The 21,724-nt window shown below is 43.2% G+C and overlaps 1 protein-coding gene across 8 annotated transcripts in view; it reads left to right on the forward strand.

The window, feature by feature from the left end:
- Positions 1 to 21,724, forward strand: part of TRABD2A (TraB domain containing 2A) — a 115,706-nt gene that overhangs the window by 86,454 nt on the left and 7,528 nt on the right. For 7 of the 8 annotated variants that reach the window (XM_083420147.1, XM_083420148.1, XM_083420143.1 and 4 more), the window contains exons 3-5: positions 2,627 to 2,773; positions 6,285 to 6,459; positions 19,246 to 19,336. In XM_083420147.1, the coding sequence (XP_083276273.1) occupies positions 2,627 to 2,773; positions 6,285 to 6,459; positions 19,246 to 19,336 (413 nt within the window). The remainder of the gene's footprint in view (positions 1 to 2,626; positions 2,774 to 6,284; positions 6,460 to 19,245; positions 19,337 to 21,724) is intronic. The other variant, XM_083420144.1, reaches the window with a different exon arrangement.

The raw sequence follows: 21,724 nt of genomic DNA on the forward strand, positions 1-21,724 counted from the left end.
ATTCCCCAGCCACCATCTGCAATATAAGGATAATGCTAATCTATTTAAGGAGTTGATATAACGGTTGTTAAGGTAATGTGTATGAAATGCTTGGACTCTCAAAGCACTATAGAAATGCTAAGTTGTTGCTTTCCTTATTGGAATTTTCTTTTTGAAGCGAATCATGAAAAAGGAAACTTAAGGATTTGGACTTTTGACACTTTGTTAATTTTTGGGACCCACTTCTCGTTTAAGTTTGCATTTTATCCGTTCCGTCTCCCCTTTCCATTGGTCAAAACCTTTTGACAAAGGAAAAAACAACAACACCTTTTAGAATTCACAGGCTCTGGAATTTTCCCTTGTTATGAAAGCCTTTGACTGTAGGTCACTTAACTGTGTACCAAAGATAAACTCTTCACAAAGGGCACACTGTTTGACGCTGCACCTGGTATCGCAATCGCCCGACATGATAACGTTTGCTAGAACAAACTATACTGGGAAGCTTTTAGGTTTTGCTTCTGCATAAAGGCCTTCCATTTATAACAGCTATTAGCTTTGTGTGATCCATCGGCCATAAAGGGACCACTGTTTACAGAACGTAAAAGAATATCAGTTCTTTAACTGCAACCTTATTCATTGCTTTTGATAAGCCATATTGTACCCCATGTAGGTGCTATCAGGTTGCAATGGCACACACACACACACACACACACATACAGTGAACTATGACTTCATCTACATAGGATTCTGCTTCTATTCGCAGCAGAATCCTATGTGTGGTTACTCAGGGTGATATTCAGCTATGTTTTACTCAAGAGTAGACCCACTGAAATGAATGGCCATGGCTAACTTAGGTGCATTAATTTCAGTGGGTCTCCTCTGAGTAAAGGTTTGTTCAGTACAACCTTTGGACATAAATGCTGGTATGTTCAATGGAACTTGCTCCAGGAATTGCCGTTTTAGAAAGGATACCTAGTTTTAAGCAGGCCCCAGTGTGGAATGAGAACAGCACAATGCAACAGAAAAGTGGAGAACCGTGGAAGCCTATAGGTGTAAGATAAAAATATTAACAAATTGATTAGTGGATTTCCTGGTGCGTTCTGAACATTGTATTCTTTGTGGGAAACTATTCGACGTATTAGTAACCGAAGAGTCAAAATCAATATGCTGATGTAATACTGTCCCTAGCGCAGCTGCTACCAAATTAAAACTGCTTCTTCAACTTCTCATGCATTAAACTTGTACTAATAATCCAACTTGAGGTGAACAGCTAATCACCAAAATCCCCCCACCCTCTCATTAATGTAATTTTTCATGTTAAGCAAAAAGGCAGGTTGCAATCATGAGCCGAGTAATGGTGAAAGGGGACGGTCTGCTTAACCCCTCCCCTTTTTTTGGACATCTACATCCTTGTCTTGGTTTTGCTTACAAGTTGCCTTTATATCCCTCTTACCCCTCCCTACACAGGAAGACATACCGATCCCTACATACAGGTCCCAATATCTTTGTTATCGTAAGAGAGGCAGCTGTGGAGGGGAGAGGGGGCAGTTTTTAGTGAGGGGGGGGGAGGAGAGAATTAAATATCCCTTATTTTTCTATAGGGCTCTGCTCTGTGAACCGCCCCAGGGTATAGGGCAGTATATAAATTCAAGTAGTGATAATAAATAAATAAATAATACTCAAGACTGTAGCCTTTCAAAGAAAACAAAACAAAACAAAAAACCCCTAGGGAAATCTCCCCACAACTGCAAGCAACACATAGTGTGGCCATAAGAAGTATACAGTGCACATTGTGGGAATGTTCAGGGAGGCAGGAGAGGATATATTATTAATATCCTTCCTAACTTGTGTTAGCAAGTTCCTTGACTTAGCAGAGTTTACATTCCCCCTTTAACGCACAGCAGGCTTGTGTAAGCCTCTCACCACCATACAATTCAGTATTGAATTGTATGTTCCTGGTAAGTTCCCTTTTAACTCTCTTAAAAAGAATAAAGACACAACAATCTTATTTAAAGTCAATAAAAGAAGTTTACTTATATCAGTTCACAGTTGGATCCCTGAAGGCCGACTTAGTTACAAATATATACATGTGGATCTACTCCATATATATGGGGGAATCATCCCAGTGACTGCAAGCTAACAGTCACTGCAGTTCACACGATGAAAGGAAGGTGAAAAAAGAGAAAGTGTGGCAGCATGGCTTGTCCTTTTATTACCTGCACAGGTAAGGTCACGCCCACTGCTAGTCACATGCAAAAGGAAGGATGTTCCAGCCCAGGAGGAAACAGGAAGCTTTTGACTGGCTGGACCCAACATCCACTATAGGAAAACAAGGAATGTTGTACAGTACATGACTGCTCCCAGTGGATTACATCCCATATCTCCCTCCAAAAAAGCTAATCAGTCTTGCAACATACCAGTAAATGGCTCGTGCATCCTAATTGTTAGGTCATTAGGAGATCTATTGGTGTTAAGCCATAGTACTTCACATGTTGATAAAAATGATCTTTCTGTGAATTGGAGGTTTGGGTGGTTAGATACATGCAGGGTTTAGCTAAGATTTTTATCCTTATATATATATTTCTTAGCTAATGCATTTAAGGACTTATGGGGAACTCTGCCTTTTCCTCCTTTCCCCCTTGCCTAGGTGATCTTTGCTTTGAATCAGACTCTTTTGCAGCAAGAAAATCTCCGAGCAGGCAGCCTGCAGATCCCTTATACAACAGAGGACCTTATCAAGCATTACAACTGTGGGGACCTCAACTCCATCATCTTCAATCATGACACTTCTCAAGTGAGTCTTGCCCCCGTCCCCTCATGCTTCACACATAACTGTTGACCGGCCTCTCCTGCTAGCTAGCCTGTAAAGGTAAAGGTACCCCTGCCCGTATGGGCCAGTCTTGCCAGACTCTAGGGTTGTGCGCTCATCTCACTCTAGAGGCCGGGAGCCAGCGCTGTCCGAAGACACTTCGGGGTCACGTGGCCAGCGTGACAAGCTGCATCTGGCGAGCCAGCGCAGCACACAGAAAGCCGTTTACCTTCCCGCTGGTAAGCGGTCCCTATTTATCTACTTGCACCCGAGGCTGCTTTCGAACTGCTAGGTTGGCAGGCGCTGGGACCGAACGACGGGAGCGCACCCCGCCGCGGGGATTCGAACCGCCGACCTTTCGATCGGCAAGTCCTAGGTGCTGAGGCTTTAACCCACAGCGCCACCCGCGTCCCTAAGCTAGCCTATATTCCCAACAAATAAGAGTATTTATAAGGAATCCTTTTTTTTTTTTTTGCAATTTTAAGTAGTGTGGATTTTTTGTCTGTTTGTATTGCAGTCCACAATTCTCCTCCTACAAGTGTCTTTGCTGCTGTTTCATGATAGCTTGCCTCTGATCTGTTAAGCAGACAAGATGGAGGGATGGTGATAATAATGAGGGCACTGAATGTTTTTTGTTGTTGTATGAAAATAAAATTGACACCTTTGGTCAGTTTGGTACTTGGGGTTAATACTGACTCTTCTTTGACCCACTTGTATCAAAAAACCATTTGGAAGGGTAAGGTGAAGTTAGGGGACGGATATAAGTTCCAAAATGGTGTGGGTGTGTGGGTGTTAGCTTCCACATTCTTGCCAGCTGAAACCATTTCAAGAAGATGGAGACCAGTCCACTGTCATTCATGCTTCGGTCATGTCAAGATCTTGAACTACTCTCATGTGCTCGGTGTGGGGCTCCCTTTGAAAGTGGTCTAATAGGCCCATCTATTACAAAAACTACTACTCATCAAACAGGCATGGCTCAATATGAACATTCCATGTGCTTTGATATTTGCACTAGTTATGCCAGTATGATTCCAGGACCAATCCAAGGTGCTAATTTTGTTCTATTGAAGCCTTCTGTGTCCTGAACATAGCTGTCAACGTTTTCCTTTTTTTTAAGGGAAATTCCCTTATTCCGAATAGTATTCCTCGCAAGAAAAGGGAAAAGTTGACAGCTATGGTCCTGAATATCCTGAGGAATGCCCTTCCCTCCCATATGCTCTCTCAGTCCCTGAGCCTCTGCTCCAAGTGCCATCTTTTTGAGAACTGAGATTGTTCAGAACCTTTTATATGATTGTGGCTTGAGAGCAGTGGAATGCTTTCCTCCCAAGTGGTTCAGTTATGTGCCTCTTAACGTCTCTCTTTGGAGACATGTAAAAAGTCTGTTCCCTTGGCTTCCAAGAATGAAGTGGACTATGTTTTTTTTTGACTGCCTCTTTCTGGCTTTGTTTTAAAATGGCTTTATTTTGTTTTGAAAGGCACGAATGTCCTATAAATAGCTGAGAGCCTTTGATTAGCTGATGATGATTCAACATGCCAGCTGGTGGCATGGTTAGATATCTTGGTGTTTGTCAGCAGTTTTGCCCCTGTGGGGCATTGTAGAGGTAGATGGCAGGAGTTTAGCCCAGCTCAGGCCAAACGAATAAAAACCATAGCATTCAAGGAAGCATTCTTGGACCAATAGACAAGACTGCATCAGCTGATACTACATGACCCCCTATTTTTAAAAAAATCCCCTGTTGCACTTTTTTGCTAGTCTGAGCATCAAATGGACTTAGTCTTGTCACCCAAAATTTCTCTTGTATTTTCTCTACTACTCTTGATTGCACAGGTGCCAATTTGACATTATAGCTTCCCCCCCAAGTTCTGTTAATTTTTTAATTTTAAAGTGTTTTATTTCATTGCAAATGACAGCGGACTAGCAAATTTGAATCTGCCCAATTAAAACCTCCCCAATTAATAAAATCCAAAGTTTTCTCTATGTATTTTGTTATATTCTGCTTGCTTCTATGGAATTTGTCATAGCAGCCACAGTGTAATAAAGATAATATTCAGAAATGAGCAATTGGGTGCTGGCAAAGCGATGGATAGGTCAAAGGCAGTTTGATTTATGCCTTGACTGGCTGTCTCTGGTTGCTAATGGAAAGTCCCAATATGCTGCTAAGCGATGCAGTACAGTTTAAACGCCTTCTCCCATGCGTCTTCGTATAGATAATTTCCAGTCGTGCATTTTAGAGCCACCTAGCCCTGGGAAGAGCTGGCAACAGCAGGCAAATCCTGAATGTGGCTGGATGAAAGCACACAGCCAATGCAAGTCTTACTTCCTTCTGCATGAATTGCAAAGAGTGAGCTCTGCAGTGGCAGCAATCAGTGTGTAAACCTCACCTTTTAGGTCCGCTTCTTTCTTGTGCCAGAGCCTTGCATCCTGTGCATTCTCTTTCTTTCTTTAATGCTGTTTTTATCCTGCCCGTCTTTGCTTAGGGAAAATCCACCAACCCTTACAAGGAGCAGACCCAGCGACCTATGAAAAAATGCAAGGGTTGGTTGATTTGCCTGTTAGTTATTGGGTATGGGAGTACAGTGGTATATTGTTATATGTAGACCGTCTTGCAATACAGAAGCAACTGTTTGTTAGAAGCACCTACCATTGCAGCATTATAAGGCTGTGGTCTAAACCACTGAGACTAGGGCTTGCCGATTGGGGTGAGCTCCCGTTGCTTGGTCCCAGCTTCTGTCAACCTAGCAGTTCGAAAGCATACCAGTGCAAGTAGATAAATAGGTACCACTGTGGCTGGAAGGTAAACAGCGTTTCCATGCGCTGCTCTGGTTTCGCCAGAAGCGGCTTAGTCATGCTGGCCACATGACCCAGAAAAACTGTCTGCAGACAAACGTCGGCTCCCTCAGCCAGTAAAGCGAGATGAGCTCCACAACCCCAGAGTCGTTCATGATTGGACGTAACTGTCAGGGGTCCTTTACCTTTACTTTTTTAAGCTATAGAGCAGATGAGAGAGGACAACCTGTGCTATGTCTGTGGCTCACTTAGACAACTGACAGTGTGCTAATTCTAACCTCCCAAACCCTACACAACCTATGCTGGATGTGCCATGTGGAATGCCTTGTTCAGGGAGCTGCTGTTCTCCTTTTTTTCGGGAGAAAGAGCTGTTGGAGCCTTATGTGTCTTGGCACCCTTTGCAGTGGATCATGCTCTTCAGGGAAGTCTTGTTATGTTTAAGGGACTAGGTAGATGTTTCTGACCCACATCCATTCTATAATTATATTCAGTGCCCACTTGCAGTGGTGACCAGTTAACCAGAACAGGTACGAGGAAAGGTTGAAGGTGATGACATTACATCATGTAATTTCCTTGCTTAAAAATATCTGGAGAGGCACAGGTTAGCCACAGCCTTATGCTCCTGTAACATCTAGTTGGGCTCCACTATTCGAGTTTTATTTGCATTCCCTTTCCCTTTTAATTTGTACTTCTCCCTTTCTCACACAGGTCCCAAATTTCATCAATTCCACTCTGCCACCTCACGAACGCATCACGGCTCAGGAGATTGACAACTACTTCCGCCAGGAGCTCATCTACAAGCGGAATGAGAGGATGGGCAAGAGAGTTAAAGATCTACTGGAGGAGTATCCGGACAAAAGTTTCTTCTTTGCATTTGGAGCAGGTACGTTTTGCTTGCTGCTTGCTGTTGTTTTTAAAGGTCAAATAGCAGTCACATTGGCCTGGCTTGTTCTTCTTGATCAAGCATAGGCAAACTCGGTCCTCCAGATGTTTTTGAGACTACAATTCCCATCATCCCTGACCACTGGTCCTGTTAGCTAGGGATGATGGGAGTTGTAGTCCCAAAACATCTGGAAGGCCGAGTTTGCCTATGCCTGTTCTTGATGCTGCTCAGACACAATATTTTTGTAACACTATGTGCTGAACCATTAGGACTTCCATTCAGAATGGCAGTCCTTTCTAGCCACGGGAGATGAATTACATATCTGAAGTTTCAGCAAAAGCACACCCTTACCATCTAGACCTTTGTCTAACTGTAAAGGTGAAAGAAAGCAGGCATGGGGAAGTGGAATCATAGAATTGTAGAGTTGGACGGGACCAGGAGAGTCATCTAGGATATTTTTTCCAACATGGGGCTCGAACCTACAACCCCAAGATTAAGAGTCTTATGCTCTACCGACTGAGCTACTCTCCAGCACAAGGTGTCATTGTAAGGCTGAGTGAATGGTAGTAGCGTCACTAAGTGTCAACAATTTCAAGAAATCCTTTTATTGTTAGAGAAATATTGTTAGAGGATGTATACATGGAAAAACCAATTTAAAAATATTTTTTAAAAATGCTTTTAGACTGTGTTCTTAGAACAAGGTGTAACAAGAGCTGGAGCTAGGAGGGCAAGGCTGCAGTTGCTCAGTAGCAAAGGAAATTCACACTAAGTTTGGGTGTACTTTTCAAATTTCGTTTTTCTGTCTGTTTTTTTAAAGGGGACACAGATGCAGATAGAATGCAGATAGAAAAATCTAGGAGGCAGTTGTAATCATATTCAGCACCTAAGCACTGAATAATACATCTGTGTCTGCTTTAAGAGTAGATTATTTCCCACTGGTGTGACTCACCATAAGAATCAAAAGTTTTGGATTGTTTATAGCTTTGGAGTTGTTCTACATTATTTTAAACATCAAATTAACCAATTAGTTAATTAACCTTTGCAACCACATTGTTATACATAATAGACATTTGCCCCTTGTTCTTGTAACTGCAAATTATAAATAATCCTCACTTAGGTAAGGAAAGCGAGAATACAAGGAAACATGCCTTGTTTGTTCTGTTTCTACAAAATTTATTTGTTTTCCGAAAAAAGATAAAATTTAACAAAGAATTGGCAACAACGAAACAACACAAGTAGTGAACTACTAACAAAAAATGAAGATCTAAACTCTTTACAGATGGAGGAAGGGTTTTACTATCTGACAGAAAGTGTCATATTTTGTCATATGTCATATTTTGTCCTTACCCACATAGCTACCACGTACAGGTCTGATGGAGAGATTATAAAGATGTGATTTGGGGGATCTACTGGGTAGAGACTATACTTGTTCCCTGTTTCTGGTGACTTCAGCCATCAAGAAGCAAATCTTTTCTTTTTGCATAGCACCATCCACAGTTTTACTTGTACCAAAAACGTACCACTCTTCTGGATGTTGGAAATACAGTACAACTATTCTGTTCTTTTGGCTAACTGTGTGCTTCAAATCTGGAAGTCATTGCTTCATATCCAGCTTTTTCTTCTGATGCAAATGGACTAAGACAAGACATTTCTCCCTTCTTAGCAGTGTACGGAACCATTATTTTCCATATAGCTGTCTAGCCATTGCTGCAGCTTGCTATTTATAAACCATCTAATAGTTGTTCAAATCTTTTCCAGTCCAGAAAAGAGTATTAAATAAATGTGTGGAGAACTTTAAAATGATTTGTTCTTGTTTTTGTTTTGTTCTTTCTTTTTTCTTGCTGTCATGATTATAATGCCTTTGATAGCTTTTCGTTCCCTGTTTGGTGTTGAATCTCTATCGTGTGTGCAAATTACCAGATGCCAAGATGAGTCAACTCAACGATTTATTAACTTGTATGTGGTTTAGTGGATATCTTGCATGTCTAGTATTCTAACTGCCAACTTGTTCTCGCTATGTGAAGTTTCCATGAGAAGCTTTTCTAATTCCACAGTACCAGCAAAATGCATGTGGGTGTTACTCTATTTTTAGTGAATATCCTGAAGGGTCCAGTAAGATTTTAGCACGATCCATGAACGGTTATTATTAGTATGGTGGTGGTAGTAGTAGTAGTAGTAGTAGTAGTAGTAGTAAATGGTATCTGATTAATCCTTCAAAGAGGCTCATCTAATTCATCTTCTATCTAGAGGCTCATCTAGTTCTTCAGGGGCTTGTTACTGCATTTCTGACCCATAGGGACTTCCTTTCTCCTCTTCAAACCAGCAGATCTCCTGGAGGCCTTATTGCTCCTATCGTCATTAGAACGAATGATTATGGCACCTGCCTTGTGAAGTATGCTACCCCTTATAAAACCTCCAGGCAGGGGCAAAAGTAGACTTTATTTCACCCGGGTCAAAGACCCAGTTTAGCACCCCCTCCACATGCATTAGCGTACAGAGAGAGAGAGAGAGAGAGAGAGAGAGAGAGAGAGGGGCTGGGCTCCTCAGTGGTGCCCCTCTGGACGCTTCCCCCTGGCTAGCCCCCCAACCCCATAGCTATGGCTCTGCCTCCAGTCATTCTTGTACATTTTTGGTAGCGGGCGCGGGGGAAGTGTTTTTATTCATTTGAAAAGCAATGCAAGAAATTGATTTCAGTTTGATTTAAATATATATTTGGTTTTAAACATTTTTGTTTATAACCTTAAGTGGTCTTCATTCTTGATGGCATTATATGTTGCTTCAGGTATTTTACAGAGACATGATAAACAAGCATTGCATTTATTTATTTTTAAAACAACCGCTAAAGGCCTAGAAGACCAAGACTCGCAGGATCGAGGCAGTTGGTTTAACCGTATTACTGACATTAAGGCCTAACAAGGCATGGTGCTATGCTAAGAGCTGTGATTGCAGGAGGTTTTGTTTGTTTATTTTGGTTGAAAAATGTTTACATGCCAGGGAGATTCAGAATATTACAGTTGCTTATTTTTTACATAATTGCTATTGGTTTGTGTACAGTGTGTTTATTACAAACCTGTGTTACTTTACATGGGTAGGCATTTCCTTTTGTTTATCGAAGTTTGCTTTGTAATGGTCTGATGACTGGAGACAAATAAACTAACCTGAATCTAATTGTTAACAGGTGCTGCAGGGTGATCCAGTTTTCATCAGGTTAAGTGGGGGTGGGTTATTAACAGTGTAAAAAAATAAAAATGCCACAGCATCCAAAGTGCCATATTTATCATCACATCTAGCTTGGCAGTGAGCAACGAAGCTTTGGGTGGGTTTTACATAGAGGGTTGCTCCATGTCTCCGAGATGAATTTATAGATGCTGATGAATCTCACTGTTCATCTTCTGATTCTCCTTTCTCACATTTCCCTTTCCTTATCTGTGCTCGTTTTCTTTCTGGATCCTTCTCTCTCTCTTTTTTATTACATAGCGATCGTATGGATGTGCGTAATCAAAAGTAAGACATAGTGGAGCGTACTTCAGTCCCTGGTAAATGCCCGTAGGATTCAGTAGCTAGAGGAAAATTTCCTAGGGGCTAATTCTATTGCTGTAGAATAATTACAGGAAAGGATATTGTTTAATTAAGCAGTTAATATGAAGAAGGTAGGAAGGAACCACTTCCCCAGTAATTTAAAGGTCTTAGTTGCATGCTATCTTTTTATGGTGGCTGTCATTACTGATGCTGTTGTATGAGCAGCAAGTATAGGACTTGTTTCTGGGTGCAATTCAAAGTGCTGGTATCAAAAGGTTGTATGGTTTGGGCCTAGGAATGTGGGATGTGGGACAGGGCCTTTTCGGTCATGGCACCTAAATTCTGTAGCTAATTACCTTGACTGGGCAGAGTTCTTCTTCACCTAGCCTTTTAGCTGATTTAAGGCCCCATGCCGCTGCTGTTTTTAGTTGGTTGTGGGTTTGAGGTCTTGGCTTGCTTTTATAAATTCTATTGTATTACGTTTTAAGTTCTGGTTAGGAGTTGCCACATGGGGCCAACAAGCAGGATACATATATCAGTCTCCCCAGTGCTGTGTGAACTGGCCTTGTGCATCCAGTTCGAGGACATACCTGGACTGTGAACTGCAAAACGTTGCATCAGAATCAATCATTGAGCATGGTGTGCATAGATTGAGCGTGCTGTACCAGTTTGCATATTGCTGTGTTCTTCAGGACTCTAGTGAGGAACCTCAACTCAAACACAGTCTAAATTCCCCGACTTTCCCCAGAATACGCAGTGCAGTGGTTTTCAACCAGTGTGCCGTGGCACCCTGGGGTGCCTCAAATGATGCTCTGGGGTGCCGCGGGCAACACTGGCCTCTGTCCCTCTTTCTTTCCCTCCCTTCTCTGATGCCTACTTGCATCTCTGCCTCCCAAAGTCTTGCACAGCTGTTTGTTGCAGCAGCCCAGGCTACAGGCTCCGCAGGCGAATGGTGTCTCTGGGGCTGGCCAGGGGGAGCTGGTTGCCAATAGCTGAGGAGTAGGCAAGCAAGCAGGCGATGGAGCCCTGCCAGCCAGCCCACAAGCCCTTGCTGTTGGGAATGGATGGACAAGTCCTAGGCCCCTATGGCACCCCTATGGTGTGAGGAGGCACCTCTCTTTGGGGCAGGGAGGGCAGCTCAGAGACCAGGGGCGGCAGGAGAGGAGGCTGAAGGAACACTGCACGAGGAATTGTGTTTGAAAAAGGATGAGAGTCTGCCAGCTCTGCAGGCAAGGGTGATGTAATGGGGCTCCTGAGCCCCACAGGGGTGCCGCAGAAAGAATGTACAGTGGACGCTCGGGTTGCGAACGTGATCCATGCGGGAGGCACGTTCGCAACCTGCAGCGCCGCATCTGTGCACGCGCAGGTCACAATTCGGCACTTCTGCGCATGCGCGACTGCTGAAACCCAGAAGTAACATAGAATCATAGAGTTGGAAGAGACCACAAGGGCCATCGAGTCCAACCCCCTGCCAAGCAGGAAACACCATCAGAGCACTCCTGACATATGGTTGTCAAGCCTCTGCTTAAAGAGCAGAAGGAGACTCCACCACACTCCTTGGCAGCAAATTCCACTGTCAAACAGCTCCTACTGTCAGGAAGTTCTTCCTAATGTTTAGGTGGAATCTTCTTTCTTGTAGTTTGGATCCATTGCTCCGTGTCCGCTTCTCTGGAGCAGCAGAAAACAACCTTTCTCCCTCCTCTAGGTGACATCCTTTTATATATTTGAACATGGCTATCATATCACCCCTTGTCCAGGCTAAACATGCCTGTTCCGGTACTTCCGGGTTTCGGTGCGTCCGTAACCCGAAAAAACACAACCTGAAGCGTCTGTAACTTGAGGTATGATTGTAGTTGGTCAAGGGAGCCATGGACTCAAAAAGGTTGAAAACCTCCAATGTAGTGCATAGGAAAGTTGTGCCACTTCCATCATGATTGAGTGGCATGGAATAAGAGCTGGTCCATCTGCACAGACAGCAAAGTGGTAAAACAAATGGACTGCAGGTAGGAGAAGCTCTTTCTGAACGCGCTTGCTTCCCTCTATGAGAAATACCAAACCAACCCCCATCTAAAACTTGAAGTAAGACTTCCAGTTTACACTGTTAAAACACAACCCCCGCTCCAGTATGTAACCAGGAGGAATGACAGTCTTAACTTCCCCCATCAGTAGTATATACAGTCTTATCATGGGTTACAGACGCTTCAGGTTGCGGTTTTTCAGGTTGCGAACTGCCGAAACCTGGAAGTACCGGAACGGGTTACTTCCGGGTTTCGGCAATCGCACATGCGCAGAAGCGCTAAATTGCGCTTTGTGCAGACCCAGACGTGCCGAATTGCAACCCACACGTGTGCAGACGCACTGCTGCGGGTTGCGGACGCTGCTGGTTGCAAATGTGCATCCCGCACGGATCACGTTCGCAACCCAAGCTTCCACTGTACTGTGGTACCTTGGGTTACAAAGGCTTTGGGTTACAAACGCAAACCCAGAAGTAGTACATCGGGTTAAGAACTTCACCTCAGGATGAGAACAGAAATCGCGTGTCAACAGTGGGAGGCCCCATTAGCTAAATGGTACCTCAGGTTAAGAACAGTTTCAGGTTAAGAACGGACCTCCGGAACGAATTAAGTTCTTAACCAGAGGTACCACTGTATATAACAAGGAAGAATGACAAACCCAACTCAGCAGCTCTCTGTTTTGTTTAGCCATTTCTGAGAGGCAGCAACATGATAATGGTGGGATTGTTGCAGCACTACTCCCCCCCCCCCTTCCCAAAAAGCAGGCTTATGCTTCATAGAGGCAGATAGTGCATTCAGAGCGCCAGAGTTCATGGAAAGGCCACTCAGCCTAGACTCCCACAAAGAGAAAAGTGCTGAGTCACAATTCACCTGACATCTCCAGAAAAAGCAACTTGTTAACAAGCTCCATCTGAGACTTTTTGGAAACCAAATCAAGCCAGGAGAGAAGGAAGTAGAAGATTAAATTAGAAATATGTTGTTGGGAGAGCCAGGGGCTCGATCTGCCCACTCCCCCCCCCCCCCCGCAGGAGTTTCGGCACCTGCTTCCCTGCATAGCCCCCTGATTCTAAGGACATCTACTCTTATTATGCTCCCCCCAAAAATATTTAAATCACGTGGTCCTTCACCTTTGCCTTTGCTTCTTTAAGCTACTTCCTTTTCCTCTAGTGAATGGCAACAGAGGAGGTCTGTTGAAATTCATATTTTTTGTGCTTTAGGCAACTGGGATTGCAAAGAGGAAAGTGCCTCCATAGTTTTTCACATAAAGCAGAGAGAATGTCTAAGGGAAGCAAGAATTTGCGCTGTTCTCCTGGTTCCATCCCTGTGCCCACTAGAGTGGTAAAGGCCCCTAAAAAAACACTTAGGGGTACTCTCATTTTGACTCAAGAAAACCACCATTTTATAGTTCAGAACAGGAAAAATAAATACAGCAAATGGACAAAAGTACAAAGGTTCACAAAATGTTTAGGGGCATGCGTCCCCCTGCATCCCCCCTGAAAAAAGCACTGGGTAAAGGTAAAGGACCCCATGATGGTTAAGTCCAGACAAAGGTGACTATGGGGTTGTGGCACTCATCTCGCTTTCAAGCCGAGGGAGCCGGCGTTTGTCCACAGACAGCTTTCCGGGTCATGTGGGCAGCATGACTAAACCGCTTCTGGTGCAATGGGACATCATGATGGAAACCAGAGCACATGGAAATGCTGTTTACCTTCCCGCCGGAGCGGTAGCTATTTATCTACTTGCGCTGGCGTGCTTTTGAACTGCTAGGTTGGCAGAAGCTGGGGCAGAGCAATGGGAGCTCACTCCGTCGTGGGGATTCGAACCGCCGACCTTCTGATCGGCAAGCCCAAGAGGCTCAGTGGTTTAGACCACAGCGCCACCTGCATCCCACCAGAGTAAAGAGATCTCAAGCAGCATTGATTTCCTTCTTCTCCCAATACTCAAGTAGTGATGACATCCTCCATACCTCCTTTCCTTCAGGATACACCAAGAATCCATGACACAGTCTGCGCTGCAGCTGACAGGTGGTGGTGGACAGGCACTCCTGCAACAGCAGCATTAGACAGGAGAACACAGCCTTAGCCCTGAGCTCCACAAATGCTTGTGTCTCAAGGAGAGTTGCTCCACTGCACAGAGCAGATGCTTCTGTCAAGGCCTCTGGTGCTGTTAACATGCCTTTGTGCCTTTGATTTTCTGTGAACTCATAGGTAGAAACTAATGGTGCTGAACTTCCAACCCATGCCCTGTCTGAAATCTAGCCTTTATTTCTCCTCTCTCTTTTAATAAGTTGCTGACTAGGGACAAACTGTTCTTAAATTATTATTATTATTTTTTGCCGGGGGGGGGGGCAGCAACAGCTATGCAATGTTCCAAGGAGCACAAAGAGGTGGAACAAAAAAACATGCCTTCGCTTAGCGTTTGAGCATCTATTTACAGTTGATAGATTTAAAATATTTATACTGTGCCCTTGACAGCAGGCCTCCTAGGCAGCTAACCGTAAATGAAAACTAATATATCCTGTTCAATTTTCCAGCCAGCCAGCAACATCTTCTTTCAATATACTCCATTCCATCCCTTCATTTCTCCCCTTCCCCAAACACTGAGCATGCTCAGTTCTCAATTTAAAATCCCCTTTAATACCCCTGCCTAAATATTTCTAGTACTTCTGATAACTTTTGGGTCCCCCGTCTTTTATGAGGATGGTGATCTGTTGGCTGCAGAAGGAATGGCACACAGAGTTGGGTTTGCTATTTTGTGTGTGTGTGGCAGCATATGCTCAATGTCCATGCAGTTTGCTTACTAGGTACAGCAATGGAAATGCTCAGACGATAGTGGGGTCGGGAAATTCTGTGGAAATTTTCAATTAGAGGTAGTATAACTAAATCGTCATCACTCAAATGATTAGCATTTACCATATTTTTCGCTCTATAAGACGCACCAGACCACAAGACGCAACTAGTTTTTGGAGGAGGAAAACAAGAAAAAAAATATTCTGAATCTCAGAAGCCAGAACAGCAAGAGGGTTTGCTGTGCAGTGAAAGCAGCAATCCCTCTCGCTGTTCTGGCTTCTGTGATAGCTGTGCAGCCTGCATTTGCTCCATAAGGAGGGGGAAAGTGAGTCTTATAGAGCAAAAAATACAGTATATGATGTTTTAGTGTTCGAACTTGTAAAGGTTACAACAGCCTCATAAATTAAGTCAGTCTTATCCAAACGTTGCAGAAGTAGGGGTGGGGACTGACAGTGATTGGCTTATTTAAGGTGACCTCCTAGGTTTATGGAGCAAGTGTGATTTCCTGGTTTAGAGTTCCGTTTCTTTAATCATTGTGCTGTACCAGCTACTAGATAACTTGCTGTCAAATGAGCAGATTACATTGTTTGTACTAATACTTTGCTTAAAAGCTGATTATAGAATCGTGGAGTTGCAGGGGACCCCATGGGATGCAGCAAATATATTTTTACACCTATAGGACAGCATTACATTGTTAAATTCAGCCATGAGTAATGAGGCTAGAGAACATAATCCATCCTCTCATGGGGACACCAGTTACTCATCTAGCACATACCTCCCAATCATTCAGTTATTGGATTGTTTATTAAAAAGTCTCCTGTGATGCTGCTGTTGTTTAACATGGGTATTACTATTTGCTACCCTTCATTATGCTGCCTCTTTGTGACAGTGATAATAAATCAGCATAGTAGGAAAACCAATTCTTTGGTATTGGCTTTAAAGAGTTATTTCTACCACTAAGCAGAGGCAAACAAAGACTTGTCGCCAAATACGTGCTTACAAGGGAGCCTGCAGAAAATCACAGTTATCCTAATGAGGATGAAATTTTTTTACGCAGCTCTAAGGTTCAGTCCCCATATGAGACAGCTGCCTATTCCTGCATTGCATGGGCTTGGACTAGATAAGGGGTCAGCAAACTTTTTCAGCAGGGAGCCGGTCCACTGTTCCCCAGACCTTGTGGGGGGCCGGACTATATTTAGAAAAAAAAATAATGAACGAATTCCTATGCCCCACAAATAACCAAGAGATGCATTTTAAATAAAAGCACACATTCTACTCATGTAAAAACACACTGATTCCTGGAACGTCCGCAGGCCAGATGTAGAAGGCGATTGGACCGGAACCGGCCCCGGGCCTTAGTTTGCCTACCCATGGACTAGACACTAGATCCTCAGGGTCCTTTCCAACTCCACAATTCTATGATAATTTACAATTTTGCCTTGGGGACACGTCAGTCTAAATTCCAAACCTCCTTGGAGCTAAATAGGTCTGGATCTAGTCATTGAGAAATCTAGGTGCGTGGTCTTCTTTTGAAGAAAAGTGGGTTTGTCATGACCAAGCATAGATTCTTGCAACTGGCAGTTGTGCGATTTGTTTTGTTTGTGACTAATAGCTGTTATTGTGGTAGTGGATCAAGGCTCTGAAGGGAGCAGCATCTAACTGACATAGTCCTGATAGATCTCATTGTTAGAATTCCTGCTCCATGATTGCAGTCATGGGATTTTTGTCTATCACATGACAGTGTATGTTTTGACTCCACAAAGCGGGAAGTGACGGAAACAGGATGCTTGTGTTCCTGTGTTCCGTGAAGTGGGACTCTTGTCCTTTGTTCTTTCTCTTTGCTGTCTGATGCTACAGAGAGAGGGAGCCATGTTGCAGTGCTCCGTGTGTGTTTATATGTAAATAAAGTAGATTAGCCAAAATGCTGAGTTGCTGAGGTCTGTTACACAAGCTGCAAAGACTCTGCGGATCCCTAAGTGTGCCAATGTCTGTTGGCATCGGTAGCTGTGATGTTCGGGCAGAAGAAAGCTTTTGAAGCTCCCAAAAGATCAACGAGGAGGGAGGGAACATGCCAATCGGGCATGTGTGTCTGCCAGGGTCCTACTCAAGTCTAGGCAGAGCTCCTGACACTCATAACCCCTCCTGGTTGTTTGTTTTTGCTTGGTAATTGTGCAGCTGATAACTTGCCTGCCTATACGTCCTGTCTAACTTGACCCAGAATGTAATAATCAATAGTGTGCCACTAGCAGGGCTGAAAGTGTACATTAAAAAAGAAGCTGGCATGTTGGGTGGATTCCTTCCCCCTCCCTGCTCCTGCTAGCCCCCTAGTGTAGAAAGTCCCCCACAGCACTGATTCCCTCCATCCGCTGCGTTCAAATAGTGACATCATCCCAAGGATGGGAGTGTGGACGCAATCCAAGCTACAGCTGACAAGAGCAGTGAGAATCCTGGAAGTATCATCATTGTTCAGGGAGCACAGTCCACATTCCTAAGCTCTTGAGTGGCTTAGGGAAAAGCAGAAGGCATTACCATGGAAAACAAATACTAAAGTGAGTTATCCCGCAGTTGAATTGAAGATGCCTCTCCGGTTGTTTTTGGGTCTAGTTAAGGATATCTACATATAAAACTATTCTAGGGTGCAGAAGTCATATGCTTCCAGTTTAAATCCTGAAGAGAAACAGCTCTGGGTAGCAAATGTTTGGAGAACCATGATTTTAAAAATATAAGCTGTGAAACAGCCCAAAATACACCAATATGCTGGCTTCTTTTAAAACGCCAACTTTTTAGTGTGAAGCAGAAATTTTGTCTGCAAACTCCCCACCACCACCACCTTTGGAAATCGATCCATTGTCAAGTCTTGAAAGCGCAAATCAGACCCCCCCCCCTCTGTGTGTGTGTGTGTAAAAGAGAACCATGAAACCATAGTGTTTATATGAGCAGAGATGACCAATCTCACTCCATTTCTGTCTGGATTAGAAGTTTGTGTCTTACTTACTCTCTGGTACAGTGTCTGGCAGAGCTCATACACGCAAGAAGCTACCCCCCCCCCCTTCTTCTTCTTTTTTGAGTTTGAACAGAAGAATAGAGATTCATGGCTGCCTACCCGCTGCCAGAGTAAATTGACCTCTCAAATCCATCACTTCACCTACATGGGGATAATGGAGAGCCGAGTACAAAAAGAGGAGGAGGGGGGCTTACTGATGGGACAAGAGCTCAGGGCTTTTCTCTTTGGGGGCATTCAAGTGTGTTAGGCCAAAATAGAAAACAGGTGAAAGAGGCCTACGCTCCCTATCATGCCTCTGTGGGCAGAGCCCCCCATCAAGAAGGACTGTTTGATCTTACACTTTGGGAGGGTGAATCCCCCCTCACTCATAGTTGTTTGTGGCTTCTTCTTTTTCTTTAAATAAAAAAAAAATAGTGTGAGGATGGATTTCTTAATTTTTAAAAATCAACATAGAAATCGTTCTGTGGCTGCTGGAGGACTGGGGCTGTTGCCTGTGCTTTGGGAACAGAAGCAAAGTATTAATTCATCTCTTATTTGCTAGGCTTGGGGAAAAAAGGAGGCGAACACTCCAGCCATACAAAGAGAAGGTCCTTGCCCCAGTTTAATTTTATTGTCTTATTCTGGGGGCGGAGAGAGATGGGTTACTGCAAGAGGGTATAATCCTTCGGGTGTATAGTTTGTCAAGTACTGGCACATTGTTGAGTGGGGAAATAATGAAAAATCTCATTATATGCATTTTAAGAACCCCTGGGTCGAGGGGGGGGGGAATCCTTTGCACACGTGCGTTTTTTTGTGCCTGCTTCATTTTCCACTTTGTACTTTTAGTCCTACATTTTCCCACAATTGTTGAGAATGTTTCTCTTTGATCTTGAGGCCCGATCAGTTACTCCTTCTTATTGGGGGGAAAGACCCTCTTTTTTTAATGACTTCCTTCTCAAAGGCACAATGCTATTTAGCTTAAAAGGTGTTTAATTCAGCCCTGTGTATCCTTACTCAGAAGCAAGTCCCACTGCACTGCATGGGATTTTATTCCATGTAAGTGTTCATACGATAACAGATTTAGCGATGCTATCAAATAATCCTGTGGCAATTTAAAAAACAAAGAGGTAACTCTGTACTGATGAATCTAACATTTGTGGACCTCTTTATATTAAACTATTTGTTGATCGATTCTTTCCCCCAACAAATATAATCAAGAAGTATGCCACAGATGCTTTATTTTTATTCTGTTTTAAGATATATGACTAATGCAACAATTTTGCAACCTCAATAATTTATCTGTAACTTGGAAAACTTGTGATTCCATTCTCCTGTGGAGTTTGGTTTGATCCACTGTACTGTGTTCTCCTAAAGTCAATAAAACAGATGTTCATCTAGATTCTGAATTGGTACTAATCTGAACTGTATGCAATTTTGTTATTTGGTAGCAGAACTTAATACTCTTCTTCCTTGGCTATAGGTCATTTCATGGGCAACAATACAGTGATAGATGTTTTGAGGAGAAAAGGATATGAAGTTGACCATACCCCTGCTGGACATGTCACCAACAGGTAACAAACATGTCTTCAGTCTTTATCTTTGTGGGATTAATTATATCCTGGTTGCAGGGCACATGATGCAACCATATTAATGAAGATAAGCAGGTTGGAATCTGGTCAGTGCTTAGGTTAAGGACACTCCCTTGAGCACTATGATGAAACAAAGACAGAATATAAATTTAGATACTAAATCAATCATAGGGACACGGGTGGTGCTGTGGGTTAAACCACAGAGCCTAGGACTTGCCGATCAGAAGGTCGGCAGTTTGAATCCCCGCGACGGGGTGAGCTCCTGTTGCTCGGTCCCAGCTCCTGCTAACCTAGCAGTTTGAAAGCACACCAGTGCAAGTAGATAAATAGGTACCGCTCTGGCGGGAAGGTAAACACCGTTTCCGTGCGCTGCTCTGATTCACCAGAAGCGGCTTAGTTATGTTGGCCACATGACCTGGAAGCTGTACGCCGGCTCCCTCGGCCAATAAAGCGAGATGAGCCCCTCAACCCCAGAGTCGGTCACGACTGGACCTAATGGTCAGGGGTACCTTTACCTTTAAATCAATAATTTGATTAAAATATATAATCAGATGTCATTATTGTATATCCGGAATAAATTACGCAAATTTACGCATCCGTGGCACTCTGGTTTCTTACATTTTCCTTAAAGGGGTGTTGAAATCACTTGATTGCCATATACAGTACTTAGTTACTGGCAGCAGATTGTTCGACCTGTTTCCTTGAAAATATGCTGTCTGAAGTGATAGGAATATTTTTCTGAGTTGATGTATCTGTGATGATTCATTCTCACACTGAAGTCATGACTTGGTGTTCCATTCATCAAGTCAGTATCACAGATGTGTGAGATAGTCACAAGACACAAAGGTACAGGGGTGCCAATTTGAATAAAATAAGGGGGGGTTGCAAGTAAGCTCCACCTTGCATAATCCATCACAAGATTTGAAGTGCTGCTCTTACATTGTGTATTGTAGGGTGCCTCTAATATATGGATTTTTATTGGTCTGTATCTTCCAGATCTTGAGATTCTGTATAGTAGGGCTATCTGTCAGATTAAATGCTTAATTGAGTAATCGCCACCCTCCAACAAATTTAATTGTTGTTTTTTTAAATAATGTATGATCAGACTCAGAAAGTAGGTGCCTTGTTGAGATATTTGGGAGGAAGGGTTGAATATAGAATGAATGAATGAAATATTGGAGGAAATGTAGGCAACTTAAAATTCAGTAAGTGAAAACTACTACTCAGTGTGAGAAAAAGAGGTTGCCTTTTAATATTTTTTCCCCATTGTAAGTCACTAGGGCAGTTACCTTTAAAAATATCCGGTGTGCCCTTAACTTTTTTCAATTAAAACTTTGAACTAACTAAATAAAAACACTTGATGTTACTGATTTCTCTTTCAAAGATTAATTGTAGATAAGAGCCGCTTCATTATATTTGCACCAGCCCAAAGTGAACAGGAACTTTTACTAGCTTAGAGTAGGAGTGATTACATGTTCACTGACGTTTCCACAGAACAAAAGCAAATATTCCTTTTAACTTCTGCTACCTCTTTCTGCAAACTCTAATGGCTGAAGTGGCCCTGGCCTTTCCTCTCTGCCTCCTTATCTGCCTAGGACCCCAAACATTCTTCAGGGGTGAGTCACAGATCATTGACTCATCAGATCCAGTGGTGAGGACCACAAGCTAAGTGGTCAGTGAATTGTAAGCTAACACCCCTCCTACTTATCCAAGCCTAGGGCTATTCCCTCCTTCATTTTCTCTCTTTTTTTTTGGAAAACAAATTCAGGGTCTTTCCTAAGTCCATCTGTGACCTCCTAGGAGGTTTTTGCATTCCATCCCAAGTTTTTCAGTCTTTGATCGGTCTGTCTGAAACTTATTTTACATCCCTATTCCTGAGTTCAGGTTCAGTGATTACATTTGACTGAGAATTAAAGGATTCTTGTTTTACATTCACCTCTCTTCTGTAAACGCATCTGAGCCTTGTGAGAGAAAGAACCACCCTATATTTTGTCAGTATTTCCTTCCACTGTACATTGCCCCAGTATGCATTTTAAAAGGATTGGGTGTGATCCCCCCCTCCCTACTTCTGATTAGCTACCCTTTGGCAATCTCAGATTACTTTCTGTACAGTCTAGATTTTGATATGATAGAATCATAGAATATTAGTGTTGGAAGCGACCCAAAGGTCATTTAGTTCAACGCCCTGCAATGCAGGAATCTCAGCTAAAGCATCCATGACAGATGGCCACCCAACCTCTTCTTAAAAACCTTCAAGGAAGGAGAGTCTACCACCTCTTGTGGGAGTCTGTTCCACTGCTGAACAGCTCTTATTGCCTGAAAGTTCTTCCTGATGTTTAGTCGGAATCTCCTTTCTTGTAACATTGGAGC

This window comes from Podarcis tiliguerta, assembly GCF_965153285.1.
Source record: "Podarcis tiliguerta genome assembly, chromosome: 17".
NCBI classification, from domain to species: domain Eukaryota; kingdom Metazoa; phylum Chordata; class Lepidosauria; order Squamata; family Lacertidae; genus Podarcis; species Podarcis tiliguerta.